We start from the raw sequence: 23880 nt of genomic DNA on the forward strand, positions 1-23880 counted from the left end.
CATTATTTGTAAAAAAAAAAAAAAAAAAATTGTGTATATATACTGCTATTTGTTAACGCTATAACTTTCACATAAACCAATTAATTTTCACTTATTGGAATTTTTGTTTTCGCAAAGACATGTAGCCTAAATTTATGACGAAATTTTTGATTTTTTTTTTACAATTTATTTACTGGATATGTTTAATACCACCGAAAGAAAGCTCTATTTGTGGGGGGAAAAAAAGACATAAATTTTGTATGTGTGCAGTTGTCAGTTAAAGTAACGCAGCGCCGTATCGCAGAAATGGCCTGGTCAGGAAGGGGGGTAAATCCTTTGGACGGCAAGGGTGGTTTTACTCTGTGCAGGTTTATGCCATAATGCGGGGCTTGACAAATTTGCTTTGAACCTAGGAGCCAGCTAAAAAGGTTAGGAGGTTTTTTTTTTTTTTTTTTTTTTTAGCGTAACGTGGGTTGTCGGCACCCAGGGCAAGGCAACTTTTGGGCGACAAGCATCACGCGATGTGATTTGCCGCAGGATAATTGCAGCAAAACTGCACCACATTTTAGGCACCATTAAAAATGGCACCTGAACCTGTGTTTTTGCGATCACAGGGATTCTGTTGCGATCCCAAAACGCCCAGGTGTGAATGGAGACACCCTGCTTCACAGATATGCAATTCTGGGTGCGTTTTTAAACTGGGAGATTTGCATGGCAGGCTAGATATGTGTTCCTATTGAAGTGGTTCACACAGATGCAATCCACACGCATTGTGTTTTGAGTGCCATTATGAAAAGGGTCCTTTTGCAAGTTTGTAGCAGTACGTTCCAGGCTTGCAATTGCTAGAGTGGCATGCAGAGATAAGTGTTCACCTAGGATTGCTATTGACAAGCATTTTTGCATTGAAGTCAGTGGGATGCGATTTTGCATTGAAGTCAGTGGGATTTCTGGACTAAATTTATGAGGAAAAATTTAATTGCAAAATTGTATAACAAAAACTAAGAAAAAATGTTTTTGTTTTCTTAATTTTCAGTATTTTTTCATTGATATAGCCAAAAATAAAAACCCCAGTGGTGCTTAAATACCACCAAAAGAAAGCTTTGTCTCAAATAAATGATACAAATTTCATATGGGTACTGTGTTGCATGACTGAGTAATAGTCACTTTTTTTTTATAACTGAAAGGTTAGTGTCTGACATATCCCTTCCCTTACCCTATACAAAGGTATGCATAAATGTATATATTCGGTAAGGTAGGTCTGGAAGAACTTTCTTAACTGTGTTGTAAAGTAAATTAAGTAGTTTAGTTTTGTTTTGAAACATTTGCTTTTATTAACCAGTTCTCCCTATACTGACATAATGCTGTGCTAATTATTCTCTTGTTCTTTGCAGTCAACATGAATGCAATTATGGACACCCCAGAGATGCCTGCCGTCTTTGACGGGATGAAGCTTGCAGCTGTTGCTGCCGCCCTTTATGTTATTGTGCGCTGCTTGAACTTGAAAAGCCCGACTGCATCTCCAGATCTCATATACCAAGACAACCCTTTAACCCGCTTCCTAGTAAAATCTTGTCCTTTGCTGACCAAAGAGTGAGTAGCCAGCTGGTTTCTGCCTTTTTTATTTATTTCTGATATGATAGGAGCACAGCATTCCATATTTAATGCTTAAAATAATCATTAGTGCTTCTGAACAGTTAATCATTTGCAGTAGGCTACACTGAGCAAATATACAGAAGGCTGAGCAGTCATCTGTTTGCTGTATCTATGCATTACATTGCTATTACTCATAAAGGTTTGGGCAGGGCTCTTATTCCTGTCATTTCATGTTTTTGTGCGTGTTCGCTCATAAAGGTCCCCACTTAGAATCATAACCATGTTTAAGGTTCATTTTCAGCTGTTAGTGTTTAATTTTATAAGCTTGGCATATATAAGAGCATTTCATACAGAAATTATGAAATAATTTTTAATTCTGCATGAGTAGTCAAAGCTTCTGAATATGCAAGAAATATTAGGGCCTCGGATATACAAGTAGTATGCCTCTTACTAAAAACCTCAGACTGTAGTATCCAAAAATGGGTCGTTTGGGAGAAATCTGAACTGTCCTGGCATTTTGGGGCCTCAAGAAAAAAAAAAAAAGGAAAAAAAAATGTAAAAACTGAATACAAAATGTATTTTATTTTTTTTTAATACAGTTACCAGTTAGTGTCCCTGATCACAGCCACATCAGTCATATGATGATGCTATACTGCACTGGTGACAGTATGTAAAAAAAAAAAAAAAAAAAAATTTGATTTAATTTCTTCACTTTACAAAGAATTGTGACAAAATTACATTTTCAAAAAAACTTGCCTCTTGCTAATTACCTTGGACTGTCTACTTTCCAAAAAAGGGTCATTGGGGGGGGGCGCATTTGTTGTCTTGGCATTTTAGTGTCTCAAGAAATGAGATTGACCGTCAATACATTAAGATTGATCAAATTGCTTCAAATATATATATCGATGGAGAAAAATACGTTTTTTTTTTTTTGTTTGTTTTTCAAAATGTTCAGTCTTTTTTAGTTTATTTAGCAAAAAACCCAGAGGTGATTAAATACCACCATAGGAAAGTTCTATTTTGTGTGAAAAAATACAGTGTGACAGTGCTGAAAACCTAAAATGATGTGGGCAGGAACGGGGCGAAAATATCCAGTATTGCAGTGGTTAAAGAGACAGTGGGGTTGATTTACTAAAACTGGAGAGTACAAAATCTGGTGCATTTGTGCATGGTAGCCAGTCAGCTCCAGATGTCAGCTTCTTCAATTAAGGTTTGAAAACAAAAAAAAAACTGGAAGCTGATTGGTTTCTATAAACACAAAAAATAGGAAAAAAACCTCCTGCGCTTAAATGGAATCCTGCCCACGAAAAAGCTGCTGACACTAACCTTATACCCAATAAGTGAATAGTCAATAAAATAAAACAGTGTACAGCTAATATTACTAAGAAGTATTATGTAAATCGGTGATTACAAAACACAAAATAAATTAAATAATCATCCCCTAAATATAAACATCAGGGAAAACAACACACACATATATAGATAATAGTGTCATGCGTGAATCTCTCATAAGGGAATATCCAGTGCATAGGGTGACAAATACAACCCTAAATCAATACTGTGAAAAAAACACAATAGTGCACGATATTAGTGAACAAATAATCAATTCCAAAGTCTGAAAAAATAAATGCGATGCTTAAGGTGGTCCTCCCACTTCACTCTTCATGCAAAGTATCGTGCAGTGTACGTGATTCACACGTGTCAATCCTTCAGCATCCAAAATGCCCCCTCACCTCCTTAGACCCCACAGGGCCAGCACGCTTTGAGGATCAAGGTGATCCTGTAAGAATAAATTCCTCTCAGGCTTTTCCCTCACTGTTGGTAAACGTCTCCAGCCTTCACCAGATTAGCAGCCAGGGTCATAATGAAACACAAGCAGAGACCCTCCATAGTGCAACCAATTTTAATAGATAAATATCCAGATAAAAAGTATTTTACTCACATTACAGCAAAAAACGTCTCTTCCTCCAGCTTTCTACCTCATGCTATGGGTGTACTGCATGGGTGATCGAACAGGGTGATCAAATATGGCCCCCATGCCGGAAGTGATGTCACCGCGTTTAATGGAAGCTCCTCCCCACGTACCGACGCGTTGCGTCACGTTCAACACGTGACTTCCTCAATATTTGTCACCCTATGCACTGGATATTCCCTTATGAGGGATTCACGCATGACACTATTATCTATATATGTGTGTGTTGTTTTCCCGATGTTTATATTTAGGGGATGTTTATTTAATTTATTTTGTGTTTTTGTAATCATCGATTTACATAATACTTCTTAGTAATATTAGCGCTACACTGTTTTATTTTATTGATTGGTTTCTATGCAGAGCTGCATCAGATTTTGTACTCTCCAGTTTTAGTAAAGCAGCTCCAATGCCTTCTAACCCTTGCAGCACAAAGTGACAGTGTCCCTGCAAATGGTTCCCCATCACCCCAGAAGGATCTGGCCTTCTCCCACTCTACCAAAATAAAGTGTTCTATTGCTGTTATGTCCCCACTGGAAAGATGTCCCCACACATCCTCTCCTGTGACCATGTCCATTATGAGAACTTGTATAGATAAGCCTCTTAAAAAGAAAAAAATCCTTCTGTGTAAAATAAATGAGGGGGCGTCTCCTGGGATTTCCTGGTGTCAGAAGTGACTTTTGCAGATAGCAAAGGAATGACAGAGCAGACAGAATCACACTCAGTGCTTTGGGTTCAGGCAAGTGCACAATGTAAAAGGATATGCTTTGTTTATTTTTCTTTTCGGGGTTTTAGCTGGCCCATACACTATACAATTTTCTTACAAATTTCTGTCCAATTTACTTTAGATTTACCTTCAACTATGTAGTGCAAGGGCCCGCCTAATTGGATACAATGTTGTTTAGTTTTGACCTCATATTTATATGGTTTTTTGATAAATCTAAGCAAAAATCTCAAGAAAATTGTATAATGTATGGCCAGCCTTAAAACCACTTTGAAGTATACGTATACTTCAAGCGATAATTGTCCAATCTGGCTATTTTGTCCCAGATTGAGTGTGGTGTGTGGGTAAGCCCATGTCCAGCTAAACAATGTCTCCGGTAACGTTTGATCAGGAAAGTTAGAAAATCTGTCCCATATGCTATTTGTGTCCTTATGAGATGATCAGCCCCGGTGGTGTCTTCTAGCAACAGTCTTCTACTCCATCCTAACTTTCCCATTCACAGGTTCAGTACTGTTATATGGAACAGGATATTTTTGTTTGTGGAACCAGCACCCCATCCGCCCATCCTCTTAGATTTCCGAGTGGCTTTGGTCCAACTCCTGCTGTTCAATTTATTAAGCAGGAAAGTTATGTTGATACTTTGTCTATTGTAAGTAACTGACAATTCCACATTTTTCCCCAAACATCCTCACTCCAAGAGCTGATTTGTTTTCTTTCATCTGATTATATGCTTAAATAAAATGCTGGAAGATGTCAGTGTGGTTTTCATTGTATTTGCTTTTACATTACTTACACCTTAAAGGATAATTTCATATTTTTAACAAAAAATAAATGCACATTTGTTTGCATTTTTTTTAACTTTTTTTTTTTTTTGAGGGAGGGGAGAGCCTGCAAAGCATTGCACCAGCGATCCGCAAATCGCTTGTGCTATGCAGGTCTCCTCCAGACTGTCGCTGTAATCTGTCTGTTCGTACATCGTACAATCAGGCAGTTTTAGGCTACGTTCACACTAGCGTTGCCAGCAGGCGGCAAACGGGCGTTTGGGAATCGTTTTTACCGCTTTCCAAACGCCTCTGAAAATTCTGCACATTGGAGCACATATTGCGGTTCACACGGGAGCGTTAGTGTCGCGTCACGGCAAAACAGACGCCTCTGGTCGAGTCAGGAGGAGTTGAAGCCTCCTATTCAAGTGTATGGTGCCGCTCCGCAAGCACCTGGCCGGCGTTTGCGGTGTGGTTGCAAGGTGTTTGCGGAGCGTTAACACCATTCAAACTTCATTATAGGCGTTTTTAAACGCCTAGCAACCGCTGCAAAACCAGCCATACGGCGTTTGTGGAGCGTTAAAAACGCTTCACAAACGCCGGACCAACGCTTGTCAAACACTATAGGGGCGTTTGGCTAGAGTTGGAAAAAAAGCCAAGTGTGAACGAGCCCTTAGCATCAATGAACTACCAGAGCACTCAAAAGCTCCCTGTAGTTTCCCATTCATAGGACTCTGTGAATGGATGATGTGACCGCGTTTTTTTTAAATTGTGACAACTAGCGGGTGGAGCGGATCCCCTGCTGTCACCACACGGGATCAGGGGGGTGCAGGGGCCAGTCGTACAATGACATGTTACACCCTGAATATGGTTGTATGTTATGAAATGTGAACTTCTCCTTTAATACTGATTATCACAGTCAGGACTGGGATCCAAACCCACATGTGTGAGCCTTCCAGGAAGCTGTAACCTGTAAGGGCCAATCATCCACAGCTGGGGCCATCTGCGCCCCTCAGTCTCATGTATACACGCCCCTTGTATACAAGACAGGGAATGCTGCGGCCGCAGATAATTAACCCATGCAGGTGAAAGCTTCCTGGCAGGTTTGGACCCTGGTCCGAACACGACTAAGCTCCTCACTAATCATAGTCACTACTCATTGTTGACAAATGTGCAAAAGATGTAAGGGTAGCTAGTTTACACATACATTGCTGTTATATACAGTTTTCTTTTAAAAAGGATTTTTAGATGTTATTAATCTGCTTAAATCCTCTGTGCTTTATATACATTTTGGTTTGATTTGTTAGATACATTCCACCTCTCATCTGGGGAAAAAGTGGACATATCCAAACAGCGCTGTATGGAAAGATGGGTCGAGTCAGCTCTCCAAACCCATATGGTCTGAGGAAGTACCTCACTATGCCTGATGGAGCTACTGCAACCTTTGACCTCTTTGAGCCACTAGCTGAGCACTGCACTGGAGGTTTGTACATACATGAAGAGGTGGATAGATCTGTTTGTAATGTACCTAAATATTAAGAATCTATAGTTCCTATTTAAAGACTAAATCCATCTATCTTTATTCTGGGCTTAACATAAAGCATGGTCAGAGTCTGCAGCCCCACACTCTGACTGCTCCCCTACCTTACAGGAGCTGGGGGATAGTCTTCCTGTTGGCTCCTTTCAAATTTACAATTGTCATTCAGAGCCACACATAGCTGCATCATTCATACACAGGAAGTTGTGAATGAAAAACCTACGATTGCCATCTGCCCTCATACTGGTAGTTCATTGATACTTCCCGCAGGCTTCTAAATGATGGACCGAACCTGGGTAGGGACTAGCAATTGCCAAAAGTCTGCAGGAGCCTGTAAATTGCACCCATGATGGTTGATGCGGTGTTTTCTAGGCTGCTATGTGAAAAAATAATACTTTTTTTTTTTTAACACAGGTGCATTCAGAATTTTTTGAAAAGACGCACTTAGCTTTTAAACTCAGGGGTTATCAGCAGTCTTAAAGTGTTACTAAACCCAGGACCCTGCATTCACTATATCCGGTGTACACAGAACATGGAAATGCAATTATAATCGGAAATATGAACTGCTAAATATCTTTTCCCATCATTAGCAGTCTTGTGTCTTTTTTCAGTGTTCGGCTGAGCACTGGTCAAAGCTTGTAGGTGGAGTCTTCATTCTCCTCTGACTGTCCTATGAGGCTGCATGACCCCTGACCATCTGTCTGGACAGCGCTGATTGCCCCTGTGCCAATCACATGCACCCTCTCAAGAAAAAAAAAAAACTCTCTAGCAATACACACCAACACAGAGCATGTGCAGATTTTCCATGGCTGCTCCAACTATGGCAGATGGATTGGGGACAGTAGAAGAAGGGGAGGATCAGAGAAGACAGGATTAAGCCGCCTTTTTACACAATGCAGATGAGTAACCCCTTAGGTTCTACAGTGAGTATCAGAAGAATGCTTTACTGCAGATACAGACTGATTTTACTCTTGCGGGTTTAGTAACCCTTTAATTGCCCATGTCACCTAGAGAATGAAGAGTCTAATTGGTTATTCAGCCTTTCCGGAACTATCTAAAACTCCTTTTTAAATTAGAGAGAACTTCAGCAGGTACGGGCCAAATTTCGATCAATGTATGGCCATTAATGTTCATGAGCAGTTGATGTTTTCATGAATGGACTTATTGGAAAATTTCTGCTCAAACAGCGCATGCCGACAATGGCTGCAGCACTGATCAATGTATTCTGTTGGCGGGTAGCCCTGCTGTTAGAATATAATAACTAATAACACAGTGGGAAGCATTTCCCCATCCACCTCAATGGGGATGTCAACTCTGTCCCTTTTTTTTTTTTTTTTTTTTTTTTTTTTTAAATCTATAATCTATAGAGCGAGCATCAGTAAATGTTCACCATAAATAATCACTATGAACAGAGAAGCATGGAATTTAGAAAAAATCTCACAACCGCCCTCTGAAAGTGATCTACTGCAGATCGCTTTTCAAGGGTCTGCTGCAAGTGTGAACGAGCTCTAAAGGTAGTAAGTATTTGAAAATCAAAAGTAAAGGTGGGAAGGGGTGGGGGTTGGGCATGCTGATGAACAGAGGGTTTAGATCTGCTTACAAATCTAGAGAGTAATCTTTCTTCTCATCAATCTACAGACAGTATCACTATGGTTATATGTCCTGGGATAGCCAATCACAGCGAGAAGCAGTATATTCGGACTTTTGTGGACCATGCGCAGAAAAATGGATATAGATGTGCTGTGCTGAATCACCTCGGAGCCTTACCGAACATTGAGCTAACATCTCCACGCATGTTCACGTATGGTAAGCAAGTTTAGGACTTTTAGAAGACAGCATTCTAAATGTACAATAGCCAAACGGCAGGTTCAAGGTATAAAAACACACAATTACATATGTTATGGTATACAGTATAGAACGTATATAATAAAAGATAGCCTTGTATTGCCGATTAGTCACTTTCACAATTTCACACTGTTAGAATAAAGCATGTATATTTTCTTCTTCTACATTTAAATGATTAACAGAGAAGCCAGTGGCACGCAATTTTGTTGAATGACTTCATGTTTTACATGTGGCATCCCATTGAATGATATTAATCCAATCAAGTATTGGTATTCCAACTGCCCACTCCAGCCTTCCCTGTTTGTTTTTGCTGCGTTTTATATTCATTTCAATGGGGAGGTGTGCTTTAAGTGGTTTTTTTTTTTGTTTGTTTTTTAATACTGCACCAAAGCTGTACCAAAAATGCAGCAAATCGAAAACGAATTCTCCTGCGCTCTAGGACCCAGGCGGGTGGCGAATGGATGGAACCAGACCTGGAAAAATCGACCACCAATGCATGTAGAGTTGTGCAGCTCCAAACAAGGCTGGGGAAGCCCGACCAATACTGCAAAACGAAATGAAAATGTGAAGCGCACCAACCTTGCGCATTACCTCAGTAACCAAAATGTATTAATTATAAAATGATACTCACAAACAGCGAATAAAATCTGGCATGTAAGTCCGCAGAGGGACTTGAAAGATAAAGAGCCAACGCGAATCCCATCAAGGGGGTCCATACTCAGTACATCTCACGCGTTTCGAAGATGAAGAAGGGACGCGTCGGCTGTACTGTGTATCCACCCCCTTGATGGGATTCGCGCTGGTTCTTTATCTTTCAAGTCCCCCTGAGGACTTACATGCCTGATTTTATTCGCTGTAAGTATCATTTTATAATTAATACATTTTGGTTACTGAGGTAATGCGCAAGGTCGGTGCGCTTCTCGTTTTCATTTCGTTTTCCAAAAATGCAGCAAGCAGGATTTTAAAAACTCTGCAGGCCTGCAATGGATCAATGTGAAGAATAGAATTACATGGTGACACTTTTTTTCTTTCGCTTTTTTTTTTTTTTTTTTTTTTTTTTTTAATGCAAAAACAAGAAAAACGGATCAGTGTGAAAGCAGCCTTAGCTAGCATGACGTTTTACTTTATTAAACTGTTTGTTATTTTCAACTGCAACAGATTGGTCTGGAAGAGCAGTACTGATTGGTTTACATTTGCAGTTGTCCACCCCCATCCACTGCCCATCCAAAGGCAGTGGATGGTGGTGTACACAGGCCGCGGCTGCAGTGCTTTGCTTCAGGGCCATGGCAAAAATGATCCCCCTGTTTTGTTTGGTGGGCAGTACCGCTGCCAAATGTGACCCATTCTGTTGGATGGGGCTGCAACTATATGTATTGCAGCATGGTGGTTCAGCATTTACAGGGTTAAAACAAGTGGTGAGGAGGTGACACGTGTCCTCACTGCCTGTCAAACACCTCTGAAAAGCGACCCCCACTGCTGAACACTTTTCAGAGGCTCAGCAGTGACTGGCTCTGGTGTAAATATATCCTTTATGCTATTTTGTCATCAGACTATCTGTTTGCCCTTAGATGTCCTGGGGCAATGTTTGCTGACACTGGGACAACGCTTGAAATATCTTGTGTCATCTTAACTTTCACATGTTATCTCAAAAGCACGTCAACTAAATTTTTTTTTATTGCATGCTTTGTCACCAGCTGTAAGAAATAATCATTTTGTACCTTTTAGTATTTTATTATTATTATCCACTCTCCATTTTATTGTGATTGTACCGACAAGAAGTATATATAGAACAACCTTTGCTGTGGCTCTCTCAAAAAGTAAACACATATAAACAGCCATTAACTGAACACCTAGCAATGATCCGTGAGACAGCAGTATTCTGTGGACAGCTCTGGACATCTTATACTTTGACAAACACATTGTGACATGCATAGCTGTGGAATCACAAGAGAATGAGCTTGCTTACTTATTTATTTATTGCGTGCATAAGTGTACCTGTCACTGTATGCACACATTTACCAGGCTTGTAATTGGGTGGACAACATTTTCAGAAAGTCTACTGTTAGTCATCTTGTGACATCAGGCAACATATCTTCCCCTAATTCTAATCAACTGTCTTTATGGTGGTGTTCTTGTGAATGATACAACTGAATATATATATATATAATCACACACTTTGCAGTTTCTAAAGCTAGCAAAATCCTTTCTTGTATTAAGAGAGATATAATTTCCCCCGGTACAAATCATTAGTAAGGCCTCATCTTGAATATGCAGTTCAGTTTTAGGCAACAAGAAGGATATCGGGGAACTGGAGAAAGTACAGAGAAGGGCAACCAAACTGATACGAGGCATGGAGGAGCTCAGCTATGAGGAAAGATTAGAGGAAATGAATGTATTCTCTCTTGGGAAGAAGAGATTAAGGGGGATATGACCAACATACATAAGGGGTCCATATAATGAAGTCGGTGTAGAGTTATTCACTTTAAAATAATCATAGAGGACAAGGGGCACTCTAAGTCTGGAGGAAAATAGATTTAACCTACAGATATGGAAAGGCTTCTTCACAGTAAGAGCTTTGAAAATGTGGACTAGACTCCCTCAATAACTAGCTCAGTAGATTGTTGTAAAAAAAAGCTGGATGTATTCCCAAATACACAACAATAACTGGATATTACCCAATTATAGGTAATAACACCAGGAATTCCTGGAAATATCCAATTGCCTCTTGGGGGATCAGGAAGGGGTTATTTTCCCCACTGGAGCAAATTGAACTATGCTTTACTGGGTTTTTTTTTTTTTGCCTTCCTCTGGATCACCCATGTGTTTAGGATTCTGTACATGGAGGTTTGATATTTGTTTTATTTTCTATTGGTTATACCAGTGATCTCCAAACTGTGCCCCTTTGCTTGCCTGTATCTGGCCCTTGGGGATTCCTCCTACAGATATGAAGCGCTATTCCTCCCACTGAAATAAAAAATGAAATTATATTTCATTCACTAACAATATTTATGGGGCACTATTCCTCCTACTGACAACATTGATGGAGCACTCTTCATCCTACTGACACCAATGATGGGGCACTATTCCTCTCACTTACACCAATGATGGGGCTCTATTCCTCCCACTGACACCTACATTATTCCGATCACTAATGCCCATTGTGGGGCACAATTGCTCCTCCTACTGACCACAGGCACTATGTAAATTTTTATTCCCATTGACCACAGTTCGGCCCCCTAAAGTCTGATGGACAGTAAACTGGTCCTTTATTTAAAAAGCTTGGAGACCCCTGAACTAGACAAATTTGTGACTTTTTTTCAACCTTACTACGCAACTGCGGATGACGTTTGTAGACTGCCATTGCTCAAGTTTGAACAAGCTGTCAATCCAGACCAAGAATGCATATTAGGTGCTGACCTTCCTCTTTCTTCACTTGCTTGTTCCCAGCCAGTGATCTAGTATTTGATGTCAGAGACAGCCAAACAACTGGTATTTTCAGAGGGAGGTTAGCAATACCAGACCAGTGTTCCTCTTTGTGAATGTTCCCTTTAAAAGGTGTTTAAGAAAAAAAACAGTTGTGGGATAGTTACCACTCTTGCTCATGCTGGATAAGTAAATCTAGTTGCAATCTAAAGAGTAAAATATTTTATACGGAAATAATATATGTTTCGAAGAAGGGAATTGTGTGAATAACTTTCAGAATTTAAAAATTAAACCAGGCACTGCCATTTGGACCAGCTTTAATCTACTTTTTAACATGCTTCCTCTGGAGGTTTAATGGCTCTCTGTACGCCCATTGTTTTCAATCCAAAACTTGGCTGAAATCTTTTCTACACACAGGAAAATGTCACATGCCACGTTTGTCCCCAAATCCTTTGCTTTTTTTTTTCCTCATTTCTTCCCTAAGCAGTAATAAGTCACCCTGGGTTTTGATGATTTCTCACTCTGTAGGCAGAGTTTTATGGAACAGGCTAGCACAAGACAAATGTCTCTGAGAATGACAGGTGATGAGGCATCTACATCTACCACATTTTAAAGTGGTTCTAAAGGCTGAAGTTTTTTGAAAACCTTCAGTGTGCTGCTACCCCGCAACCCCCCTCAATACTTACCTCAGTCCAATCTCAATCCAGCGATGTGCATGAGGGCAGCAGCTCTCCTGGCTCTCTCCCTCCTCATTGGCTCAGAGATAGCAGTGAAAGCCATGGGCTCCCACTGCTGTTAATCACAGCCAATGAGGAGGGTTCAAGCGCAGGGTGGAGTCATGCTCTGCACATCTTATGGACGCAGAGAACTGGGCTCAAAAGCGAGCATGCACATGTGCCCCAACAGGAAGTGGCTTGTTTTGGGGGCACTTGGCAGAGGGGAGAAGCCAGGAGCGCCAGAGGGGGGGGGGCTGCAAAGAGGAGAATGAGGGCTGCTCATTACAGCAAGGAATCTGCAATATATTACACATTTTTGTTTTGAATTTAGATACACTTTAAAGTGTCCTTTCACCTTTACAGTAAAACTGCAAAGGTGCCCTAACACCGACCCCCTTCCTCCCTTGCTTCCCTGCTGTACCATCCATGATCTTCAGCTGTCAGGGCTGCCCGGAGCCAGTCCACCAGCGCCGTCTGTTTTTCTGTAAAAGTGAACTGACCCTTTTAGTACAGCCTGTTCTTTACCCGAAATGTTCACACTCATTACCCAGTACTTCAGGCTCAACAAGAATACGAAAAAAATCATATGGAAATTCCCATATAAATACAACTGTGTCTCTTCTTCTCCTTTAATAATTGTATAGTTGGTCTGGGAATCTCTAATAGAAGTATAAAAGAAAATCTTGAGTGCTGTACAGCATATTGTAAAACAGTAATTGTACACAGAACACCATACACGTTTGACTGAATCCACATCTCTGTTCTCAAAATTCACATTTCCATACAGAACTAATAAACAGTGTTCTCTGTGGAACCGATGTGTACTCTTCATATACATACATTCCTACTGTATAATTAAACTGGTTGTAAACCCTCACATATACCCAGGGAAGTTACTGGCCTCAGGTGATCCAGAGATGAAACAAAGCCTCCTAAAAATGTTGTACCTGTGTATCTGCGTCCTCTCTTTTTGAACATTCCTTAAAAGAATTTATACAGCTTGTCAGAGTTCAGAAAAAAGTGGGCAGAGCTGTAATGACAAACTGCAGAGCTCAGTGAGGAGAGTTCCGAGAGCTGATTGGAGGAAAGAGACAGACCCCCCCTCCACACATCTCACAGGAACAGAGCTGAGGCAGTCTCCCAACCTTGTCATCCTTTTTTTTTTTCTTGGTGTCATGAAAACTTGTCAGAAGTGTTTCTTGCTGATGGCAGAGTAATGAAGCAGCAGACAGAAATGACACTTAGTGCTCTTAATTGAGACAAGTACACAATATAGACGGATATGCTTTGTTCATATTTCATGTTTTAGGTTATCAAATACTTAAAGCTGAACTGAAAGTTTGATCTTAAATACATACTTAAATTTAACCAGCTTGAACCAATGTAAGTATGCACAGTCACTGTGTTCGTCATTGCTATTACAATGATCACCGTAGTCTTGCAGGTCCTGTGCCATGCGGTTGCCCCACTGCATACTGACCACAGGGGGTCACTCCCTGGACATGGCCATTATTCACAGAACCTTACATATTTTTTTTTCCGGTGAATACAAAGTGCTTGTTGGAACGAGATAGAGATTGTAACATCACTGCTTCTCTGCTCCACCTCCTCCAATCAAAGAATGGCTTGTATTCATTAAAAAATACAAGAGGTTCTGTGAAAGGCTGCAGTGCCGAGTGAGTTGTCCGCCTGTGGTCATTGTGCACTGGAGCAGCCACTCAGCACAGGACCTGAAAGATTACTTCGATCAGTGTAGTAGCACCACCTACTACAGTAATTGTCAGCTTCCACAGCAGTCCATCAGCTATGAGATTTGCAGACCTATTAGTCTTACCTTTTTAAAGTGGTTGTAAACCCTTACAATACCCAGTGAACTGACTAGCCTCAGGTGATGCACAGAGATGAAACAAGTCCTCCTACATCTGTCCCCATACATGCATTCATAGTGCAGAATTTACACAGGATCTCTCCACTCTGAAAAGCAGAGGAGAGCTGATTGTAGGGAAAGGAGACACTCTCTTCACACAGCGCACAGGAACAGAGCTGAGGCTGTCAATCACTGGCTGTGTGCTAAAGTTCCATCCACTGTCAACATTTTTCTCTGGTTAGGAAAACTTTTCAGAAATGACATTTGCTGATAGCAGAGGAACTAAGCAGCAAACAGAAATGACACTTAGTATTCTGGATTGAGACAAGTACACACTATAGATGGATATGCTTTGTTCATATTTGAGGTTTACAACCACTTTAAATTCAGCTTTACATATTTTGCTGACTCAGTTGTTAGATTTCAGCCTGTCATTTTCTACCCTAAGGTTGTACGTGGGAATTTGGAGGAATGGTCAACTACATCAAGAAGACGTATCCTCAGACCAGGCTGATAGTTGTGGGGTTTAGCCTTGGTGGAAACATAGTGTGTAAATTCCTTGGTGAAGCTGTAGTCAACCAGGAGAGAGTCCTGTGCTGTGCCAGTGTGTGCCAGGGGTACAGTGCTTCCCGGTAAGTCATCTTTATAGCATATGATATATATATATATTTCTTGGTAACTTTACAATGATTTAAAAGCATCAGAATGCAAACTTGTCCCCACTGCCATGTGGACTGAAACTTGAGTCTGAGCACGAGTTATCCTGCTATGATTAGCTATAATATGTAGGTAGGAACAGCAGAATACATAGCATGGCATACTAATCATGTTAAGTCAGCTCTAATGTGCAGTCATTACCATCATCTCTTCCTCATCTTTCCAGATTCTGTCCCTCTGTCTTCTGATAGAACATCTAATCTTTCTCACCCAAATTTTAAGATATCCAAAACCTCCTAATTGGGCAGAAGAGGCCATATACTAAAAATAATAATATACGCCTGACGAATGATGCACATTCAATTCGCTTCCATTCAGATATCTGAGTAACAGGCTGGAAAAGTCAAACAAGATAACAAGTTCCATGCATGAAGTTACCATGAAACTGGAATCATAGTTCATGATCCAGAAAGAATTGGTTTCATTCACTTTCCTCACCACCAGGCCTTTGCTGACATTTTTTATTTTTTTTTTTTACATGTGAAAATGTATATTTTTGAAAGCAGAGGCCCTAGAGAATAAAATGATGGATGTTGTCATCTTTTTATGTCACACGGTATTTGCACAGCGGTTTTTTAAACGCAATTTTTTGGGGGGGAATAAATACACTTTAATGAATTTTAATGCACAAAAACACATAATACCCAATTGTTTAGTAAAGTATAAAAGGTGATGTTATGCTGAGGAAATAGATACCAAACATGTCACACTTTAAAATTGTGCATGCCTTTGCAACGGCGAAAACTGCGTACGCTTTAAAAGCCTTTACAGGTTACCATTTTAGATTTACACAGGTCTGATGCTAAAATTTATTACTGTGAATTTAACATTTGAATTGATACCTTGTGTGGTGAGATCGCTGTTTACGTATGTGTGTGGGACCGACATATGTGTTTGCCTTTGCATGCAAGGATGGCGCTGTACATTTTTTCTATCTTTACTTTTTTTTTTTTTAATTGTTACTCTGTCTCCTTTATTTTTTTCTTTATTATTGTCATCATAGGGAGTGTAAATATCCCCTGTGATAGCAAGGCCTTGTGCACACTGGACGTTCTAAAAAATACCAGTGGTATTAGCTGTAGAATGCCTTTTGTCGTGTTTTTTTAGTGTTTTTGCATTAGTGGTTTTTAGCGCTTGCATTTTTTAGTAAAACTACACTCCCATAAAAGCTTGAGGCTCAAAAACACTCATAAATGCTGGATAGTTGCATATTCAGCTTTTATCAGCGTTTTTCAGCATTAGATCGTTTTTACACGGAAAAAAAGAAAAAAATTCCTCTTGAAGCCCACTAGTTCGGGGGGGGGGGGGGGGTTTAGCCAGAAAATGCCCCTGCCAAAAAAGACTGGTTAAAGCCTATGTGTGCATGGACACATAGGATACCATGCTGGGGAGTTTACTGGCTGTAGAGAAAACAAAATGGCGGAAGCAAAAAACAGGAGCTGTAAAAACGTCCAGTGTGCACAAGACCCAATAATCAGTGACAGGTCCTCTGATATGAGACTAGCAAGCAGAAAAATAGATGATCTTTCGTTGGATTTTCTCATCATGTGTACTGGACATTAACCTTGGACACCATTGTGCCACATCTACTCCCTCTAGTGGAAAACCGTTCAGTTGTATGTTTAACTTACACTATTGATTGTGCTATATTCTATATCTTGTACATACTGTTACAGGTTGCATGTGACATTTTTTGACGTAGAACAGTAGATATCACAAAGTACAGTACAAAGATTATTATGTTATCCTCTTCCACAGTGAGGCCTGACGGAGAAAGATAAATAGTTCTACATCCAGTCCAAGCATGACTGATTATAGTATCTGTTTGTTCCTATCATGTATGGAATATACGATAGGAAGTTGAATAATACAGCCACAGGCAATGTTCTGTCTTTTGTAAGTGAACCTAATGTTTAGGGCTGTATGATTTTTTTCCAGTTTGCTCCTAAATTTATGAAAGAAATCCAATTTTCGATGTAAGATAAATAATTATAGTTGTAAATCTTGCTCCTCTGTATGGTATCACCACTGGTTTAAAGCTGAACTCCAGGTATAATTTTTACTACTACATTCGTCTACCTTGATTTTCAATTCACTTATGCCAAATGGGTCCAATAAACTATCAAAATCACCAAGTGTGTGTCTTCTCCTTTAATCATTTATTAAAGGAGAAGACACAAGTGGATTGGAAATCTGGTAAAAGGCTTGGAAAGTCATCTGCAGGGTAAAACTCCCCTTTTTTTTATTGTTTCTGCAGCGCTGGACATTCTATTGAATTTTTGAACGGAGTATGCCAGCAGATGTTGGTGGTTTGTTCAGCTGCTTGGGAAACTGGGAGGCACTTGTGTACTGGTGAACGCTTTAAATTGGTCTAACTGTATAAACAAAGGCAACCACTACAACCTATAACCAGCCTTTGCAGCAAGGGGCACATGGAAGGGCAACGCACATCAAAAACAAATTCCCAGCTCACTTGCCAGCCTGCTTGGTAACCGCTTCCCGTCTGCCCTATAGCAGAAGTACTGCTACAGGGTGGTACGGGTGCGCAAAATCACGTATATCACGCCAGCCGCGGCTGTCAATCACTGGGTCCCGGCCTGTGATTACTCGGCGGCGCCCAGTGATTGCCGAGCATCTCCAACGGGGGAAGAACTGTTTGTAAACAAAAATGTTCTCCCTGTCAGCTCATGCACACAGCACAGCCATGCAAAGCAGTGTGCTTTCAGTGAAGCCCTAACACACAGCCCCTAGTAAAACAGCACACAGTTAACCCTTTGATCACCCCACATGTTTACCCCTTCCTGCCCAGTGTCATTAGTACAGTGTCAGTGCTTTTTATTAGCACTGACCACTGTATTGGTGTCACTGGGGATGTCAGTGAAACCAAGTCAGTCCCCCCCCAGTGTCAGTCCCGCTGCAGTGTCAGTCCCACTGTAAGTCACCGCCATCTCCTAGATTGTAAGCTCGAAAGAGCAGGGCCCTCGATCCCCTCATGTTTTGCATTGTACTGGTATTGTTCTGTCATATGTTCTGTCCCCCTCTGTAATGTACAGCGCTGAGCAAACCATTGGCGCTTTATAAATACTGTATAATAATAATAATTACTAGTAAAAATAAAAAAAAATTTCAATTGGTAAGGACCCAGAAGACTTTCATTGTCTGCTTTGCCAGTGGCCCATCAAGTATGAGATATTCTTACTTACATTAGTCCAAGCTTGTGCAATAAAGAGCATACCTGGAGTTCAGAGTTAACATTCAGCAAAGTGAACTTTTCAGGTCCCGTAATCCTACTGCTTCCTTGGCCATGGTGTTAGTCACTGTGCTGCCCCAAATGCCATGGTATGTTTCTAAGTGGTTAGCACTTCTGCCTAGCAGCACTAGGGTTGTTGGTTCGAACCCAAATCACGGCACTACCTAGGTTAACTGGCTCCTGTCTAAATTGTCCCTAGTGTGTGTGTGTATCTGAGTTAGGGATGTTAGATTGTAAGCTTTTTGAGGGTTAGGGACTGATGTGAATGTACAACATATACGGTATGTAAAGCGCTGCGTAAATTGATGGTATATAAGTACCTGTAATAAATAAAATAAATTTGTGTCTGAGGGCCAGTTCATATCTGTGCACTGCGTTTCTATGTGCATTACCATTGAACTCTATAAAACATGCATTTTGATGAAAGTGCATTAAAGATGCAGCAAGCAGGATTTTTTTTAAAGTTGCACCAATGTGTTTGTGATGGCCTGACAAGTCCTATGTGCTCGCCTGGATTGGGGCTTCCTCTGTGACACTTCTGACTCCTCATTTCTGGGTTTCTTCTAGGGCACAGGAAACATTCCTACAGTGGGATCAATGTAGACGATTTTACAACTTCCTCATGGCTGACAACATGAAGAAAATCATTCTGTCTCATAGGTATTGCCTTGTATAAGTAACTCAATTGAGTCATTTACTGGATGCTTCTGCTTCTCTGCACAAAACTTATTCAAATATTTGTACTTTTATGATTTATCTCTTCTGTTTAGGAAATAGAAAATGTTCAAGAAAATTTAGGAAAATGTCTGATGCTTTTACATGTTGTTTGATTTAGTAGCTGTGTACAAATGGGTCTGAACAGCAAGCAAGGAAGCCGTTGTGTATTATTTAGACCTACAGTAGAGCAGAAAATATAGCCTAACCTGAGCTGTATTGCATGATTCCTAGAACACATTTCTTTGAGACAAACTTCTCCTTATCTGCTGTATATGAAACTCCAAGACAAATATTTTGAAGTACAACTAAAGGCAAAACTTTTTTGTAGTTTTGGATAGCGTGGAGAAGTATTAGAACATCTGTCAGTTTTTATTGCTGTTTGTGTCCCTGCTAAGGAGATTCACCCTTGTTGTCCCCTGAAAAGTAATAGAGGGGAAATGAGAACACTAGTTCTGGGGTCCCCAAGTGATTCCTTTAACCACTTCCTGTCAGGACACTTTTACCCCCTTCCTGACCAGGACAATTTTCAGCTTTCAGCGCTGTCACACTTTGAATGACAATTGTGCGGTCATGCAACACTGCACGTATATGAATTTTTTACCATTTTTTTGAGACAGATAAAGCTTTATTTTGGTGGTATTTATTCACCACTGGGATTTTTATTTTTTTTGCTATGTAAATGAAAAGTCCAAAAATTTTGAAAAAAAGTGTTTTTCTTATAAAATTTTGCAAATAAATAATCTTTCATCATAAATCTTGGACAAAATGTATTCCGTTATATTTTTAGTAAAAAAAAAAAGCCAAATTAGTTTATAACCAAAAATTATAATTTCTAAACTTTTTTTTACATTTTTATTTAATTTTTTTATATTATTATTTATGTTTTTTTTTTCCTACATACTGTCACCCTACCATGGTGACACTGTACTACTTGTGGGGGGTGATAAAGATTTTTTTTTTTACAGTGATTGCTTTTACACCCAGTAGGATGTAAAAGCAATCATTTCACTTTCTCTCTGTCTGCATTCTTGCAGCCATTGAGAAATACTGAGTGAGCTGTGATTGGTCACAGCTTGTCACATGGTACAAGGCTGTTGTGAATAGCCTTGTACCATGTGACCTCTGTGATCATTCACAGATTACACACGTAGTAAGCAATGATGTTACAACTGACATCTTGCTTACTACTTTCCATGTGATCACTGATTGGCCAATCAGTGATCACATGATCTGGACCTTGTACAGAGGTCCCGTCCGACGATCAGTGTTTCACTGTGTCCGGAGGACACATCGGGAACCGGATTGCGGTGCTGCGCACTCCCAGGGAGCGCGCACAGCTAGAAATTGCGGGTGCCGTTTATGAACGGCAACCCACCTCTGGACTGCCACCGTCCTGCCGTTTATAAGCAGCAGGCGGACGGCAAGTGGTTAATTTTCAGGGATTTCCTCCCACTTCCTGTTGCGGCTATGGGACAGTAGTGAAGGGAAATCTCCCCATTGGGACACAGATGGCAAAAAGTAAACTGACAGGTTTTGACCCTCCCTTACGTTATCCAAAATGAAGAATAAAGTTTTATATATAGTTCTACTTTAACTTCCAGAGTATTGGTCTTAGTTGGTGCAGAAGCTGCTCAATATGCTGTTCACATATATGTATTGAAACCATGTATTTAGTGGTTTGCCTGAAGCTCAGTTTTGATCCGCTGCTGTCTGCCTTTGGGTTACACTGCAAAATAGAGATTTTTCTCTTTGCCCTGAGAGGATACACACAGAAAAGGTCTGCCACAGCTATGTATTTTTCATAAAAAGTTAAAGCGGTAGTAAATTCAGATTAAAAAAAAAATAATAATAAAATTTAAATGATGTCACTATCAAGATATGCATTTCTACTAAACCTACTTTTACTGCACACTGTAATCAGTTCGCTAACATTGGTTTACAAAGCAGAGTTTCTGTCGACTTCTATTTTCTAAAACGTAGTGTTTTATCTCTGTGGGGTGGCATCTGCTCAATGTTCTCAGCTTTCCTACTCCGTATGACATCCGCTGGTGTCTGACTTTGTTTGGGTTACACTGCAAAATAGAGATTTTTCTCTTTACCCTGAGAGAATACACACAGAAAAGGTTTTTCCACAGCTATGTATTTTTCATAAAAAGTTAAAGCGGTAGTAAATTCAGATTTTAAAAAAAAAAATCCCTTGCAAGGCAATGTTATAATGTGATAGTATGCATCGCATCCTGGCACATTGTGAAGCCCTCTAGCGCATGCACGCAGGAGTCACGGGCAACAGCACAGTGCCCTTAAGCAATGGCTGTTCCTTCAGAGCACATGTTCCGGCTGCCAAAAACAGCAAATATCTCCTAAACGGTGCATGTTTAGGAGATATTTATTTTACTTTATTATAAGCTTACCTGTAGGTAAAAATCACAAAGCGGACTTCAGGTTTGTGAACCCTTACCTTGTAATCCAACTCATTCAGTTTAAAATTGAAATGAAAGGCTGTAAGTGATCACTTTCCCTCTGTTCTTAGCTGCATAAGGAGCTAAGATAGGTTGAGGGATGAGAAACAGCATTACACTGGTCTTCCCAGTGAATGACTATGCAGGGGGGCATGTCAACAGAAGTGTGATTGGAGGAGAGCTGGCTGAGCACCCAGCACAGCCAGAAAACTGACCACGCTATGCTGTCCTGCCTAGTGTGGCAGGAGAGCAGATGGACTGACAGGAACACCAGGGATTACACACTAAGGAAGCAATACAAAGAAAACCGGATACTTCTTTATACAAGTACATGGTACAGCAGGCACATATCAGGAGTATGAACTGTTGGGTTATTATTATTATACAGTATTTATAAAGCGCCAATGGTTCGCTCAGCGCTGTACATTACAAAGGGGGACAGAACATGTGATAGAACAATACCAATACAATGCAAAACATGAGGGGATCGAGGGCCCTGCTCTTTCGAGCTTACAATCTAGGAGGGAGGGGATGGTGGCACAGGAGGAGATAGCTGTGGGGGATGGAGTGGTAGGAAGAGTGGAGGAGGTCGGCAGGTTAGCAGGGGGTGGGGTAGGCTTCCCTGAAAAGATGGGTTTTCAGGGTGCGCCTAAAGGAGAGGAGAGTAGGTGATAATCTGATGGGTTGGGGCAGGGAGTTCCAGAGGATGGGTGACACCCTGGAGAAGTCCTGGAGGCGGGCATGGGAGGAGGAGACCAGGGAACTAGAGAGAAGGAGGTCTTGTGAGGAGCGGAGTGTGCGTGTTGGGAGGTACTTGGATATTAGGTCAGTGATGTAGTTCGCGGCAGTATGGTGGACGGCTTTGTACGTCAGTGTTAGGATTTTGAATTTGATCCGTTGTGCAATCGGAAGCCAGTGGAGGGATTGGCAGAGGGGGGTGGCGGAGATGGAGCGGTTGGAAAGGTGGATGAGTCTGGCAGCTGTATTCAGGATCGACTGAAGCGGGGATAGCCAGCGGCGAGGCAGGCCAGTGAGGAGGGAGTTGCAGTAGTCGAGTCGTGATATGATGAGGGAGTGGATGAGCTGTTTAGCGGTTTCTGGGGTTAGGAACGTGCGGATTTTGGCGATGTTGCAGAGGTGGAGTCTGCATGAGTTTGTTAAAGATTGAACTTGGGGCTGGAAGGATAGGTTGGAGTCCAGAATGAAACCAAGTACTCTGGCATGCGGGGCGGGTTTGATGGTGGCGTTGTTGGATGTTATGGAGAAGTCAATGGGGGGTGGGGTCCAGGCTGGGGGGAAGACAAGAAACTCGGTTTTGGAGAGGTTCAGTTTAAGGACATATTCTTTAACCTATGTAAGTTTACAGCCTACATAAAAAAAAAGTACATATAGAATCTCATTCATTACACGCTAAAACTTCAAAACATTAGTGGATCAGTAGTAGAATTCTCAGGAGGCCTGAGTTCAATTCCTGGCCAATGCAGTTATTGTCTCCTTGTGTCTATACCAGCAGAAGGAAGGAAGACCTGATTCTCCTAGATTGTTAGTTAAGCCAGGCATAGATAGTTCAAATTTTTGTTTTGTTTGGTTCACCAGGGAGCTGTCGAGATTCAAACCATCTATGGGCAGACTGATTGTATCAAATTTGATTGTTGTTCAACTTTGGTACAACCAGCCTGTCAGATGTTCCATGTTATTATTGCCTGCAGCTATAGCAGCTAGCTGTAATCACTGTGTTCTCCTGGCAGGAAAGGCTAATTCCCCAACCCCTCCCGATAGCTCCACAGGAGGGATTCCTCCATTGACACTGACTGTGTTAGTGGGGGAATCAAGTGATTTTCTTTCCCGCTACCTGTGGTTTCAGGAAAGAAGTTATGGCATGCCTTAGACCTTGTCTAGAATACTGTGTGCAGTTCTGGAGCCCTCACTTACAAAAAGATATCAATAAGATAGAACGAGTCCAGGGATGGGCAGCGAAAATGGTGAAAGGTCTAAGAGATAAGACATATCAGGAGAGATCTGACAGGACCACCCACTAAACAAATTTTAGGTGAATTTATCAGGAACCCGCCTAAATTCAGTCAGTGTATGGCCAGTTTTTTCCTGGACAGGTAGAGAGCTATAATTTCTCCAGCTTGTCATGTCAACTTATTGCTTCTGCAATACAATGGATAGCCTCTTTGTGCAATAAGCTGCTTGTATCACTGGATCTGTTGATTGTTTGACATGGTTTTCACTAAAGCGAACTTTTACTGTGCATATCGCGATGTGTCTTTAATAAGGAATGTGCTGGATCACAATCTCATTTTAATTCGTTTACAGT

At 40.9% G+C, this 23880-nt stretch overlaps 1 protein-coding gene across 1 annotated transcript in view; it reads left to right on the top strand.

Moving 5' to 3' along the window:
• The first annotated feature begins 1375 nt into the window (after positions 1-1375).
• Positions 1376-23880, top strand: part of ABHD2 (abhydrolase domain containing 2, acylglycerol lipase) — a 41681-nt gene continuing 19176 nt past the window's right edge. The window contains exons 1-5 of the mRNA XM_089687674.1: positions 1376-1569; positions 6334-6509; positions 8202-8369; positions 14863-15046; positions 18949-19041. Of these exons, the coding sequence (XP_089543800.1) occupies positions 1376-1569; positions 6334-6509; positions 8202-8369; positions 14863-15046; positions 18949-19041 (815 nt within the window). The remainder of the gene's footprint in view (positions 1570-6333; positions 6510-8201; positions 8370-14862; positions 15047-18948; positions 19042-23880) is intronic.

The sequence above is a fragment of the Staurois parvus genome, unplaced genomic scaffold, assembly GCF_062004578.1.
Source record: "Staurois parvus isolate SC_StPar_1 unplaced genomic scaffold, SC_StPar_1.0 ptg000432l, whole genome shotgun sequence".
Classification (NCBI taxonomy): domain Eukaryota; kingdom Metazoa; phylum Chordata; class Amphibia; order Anura; family Ranidae; genus Staurois; species Staurois parvus.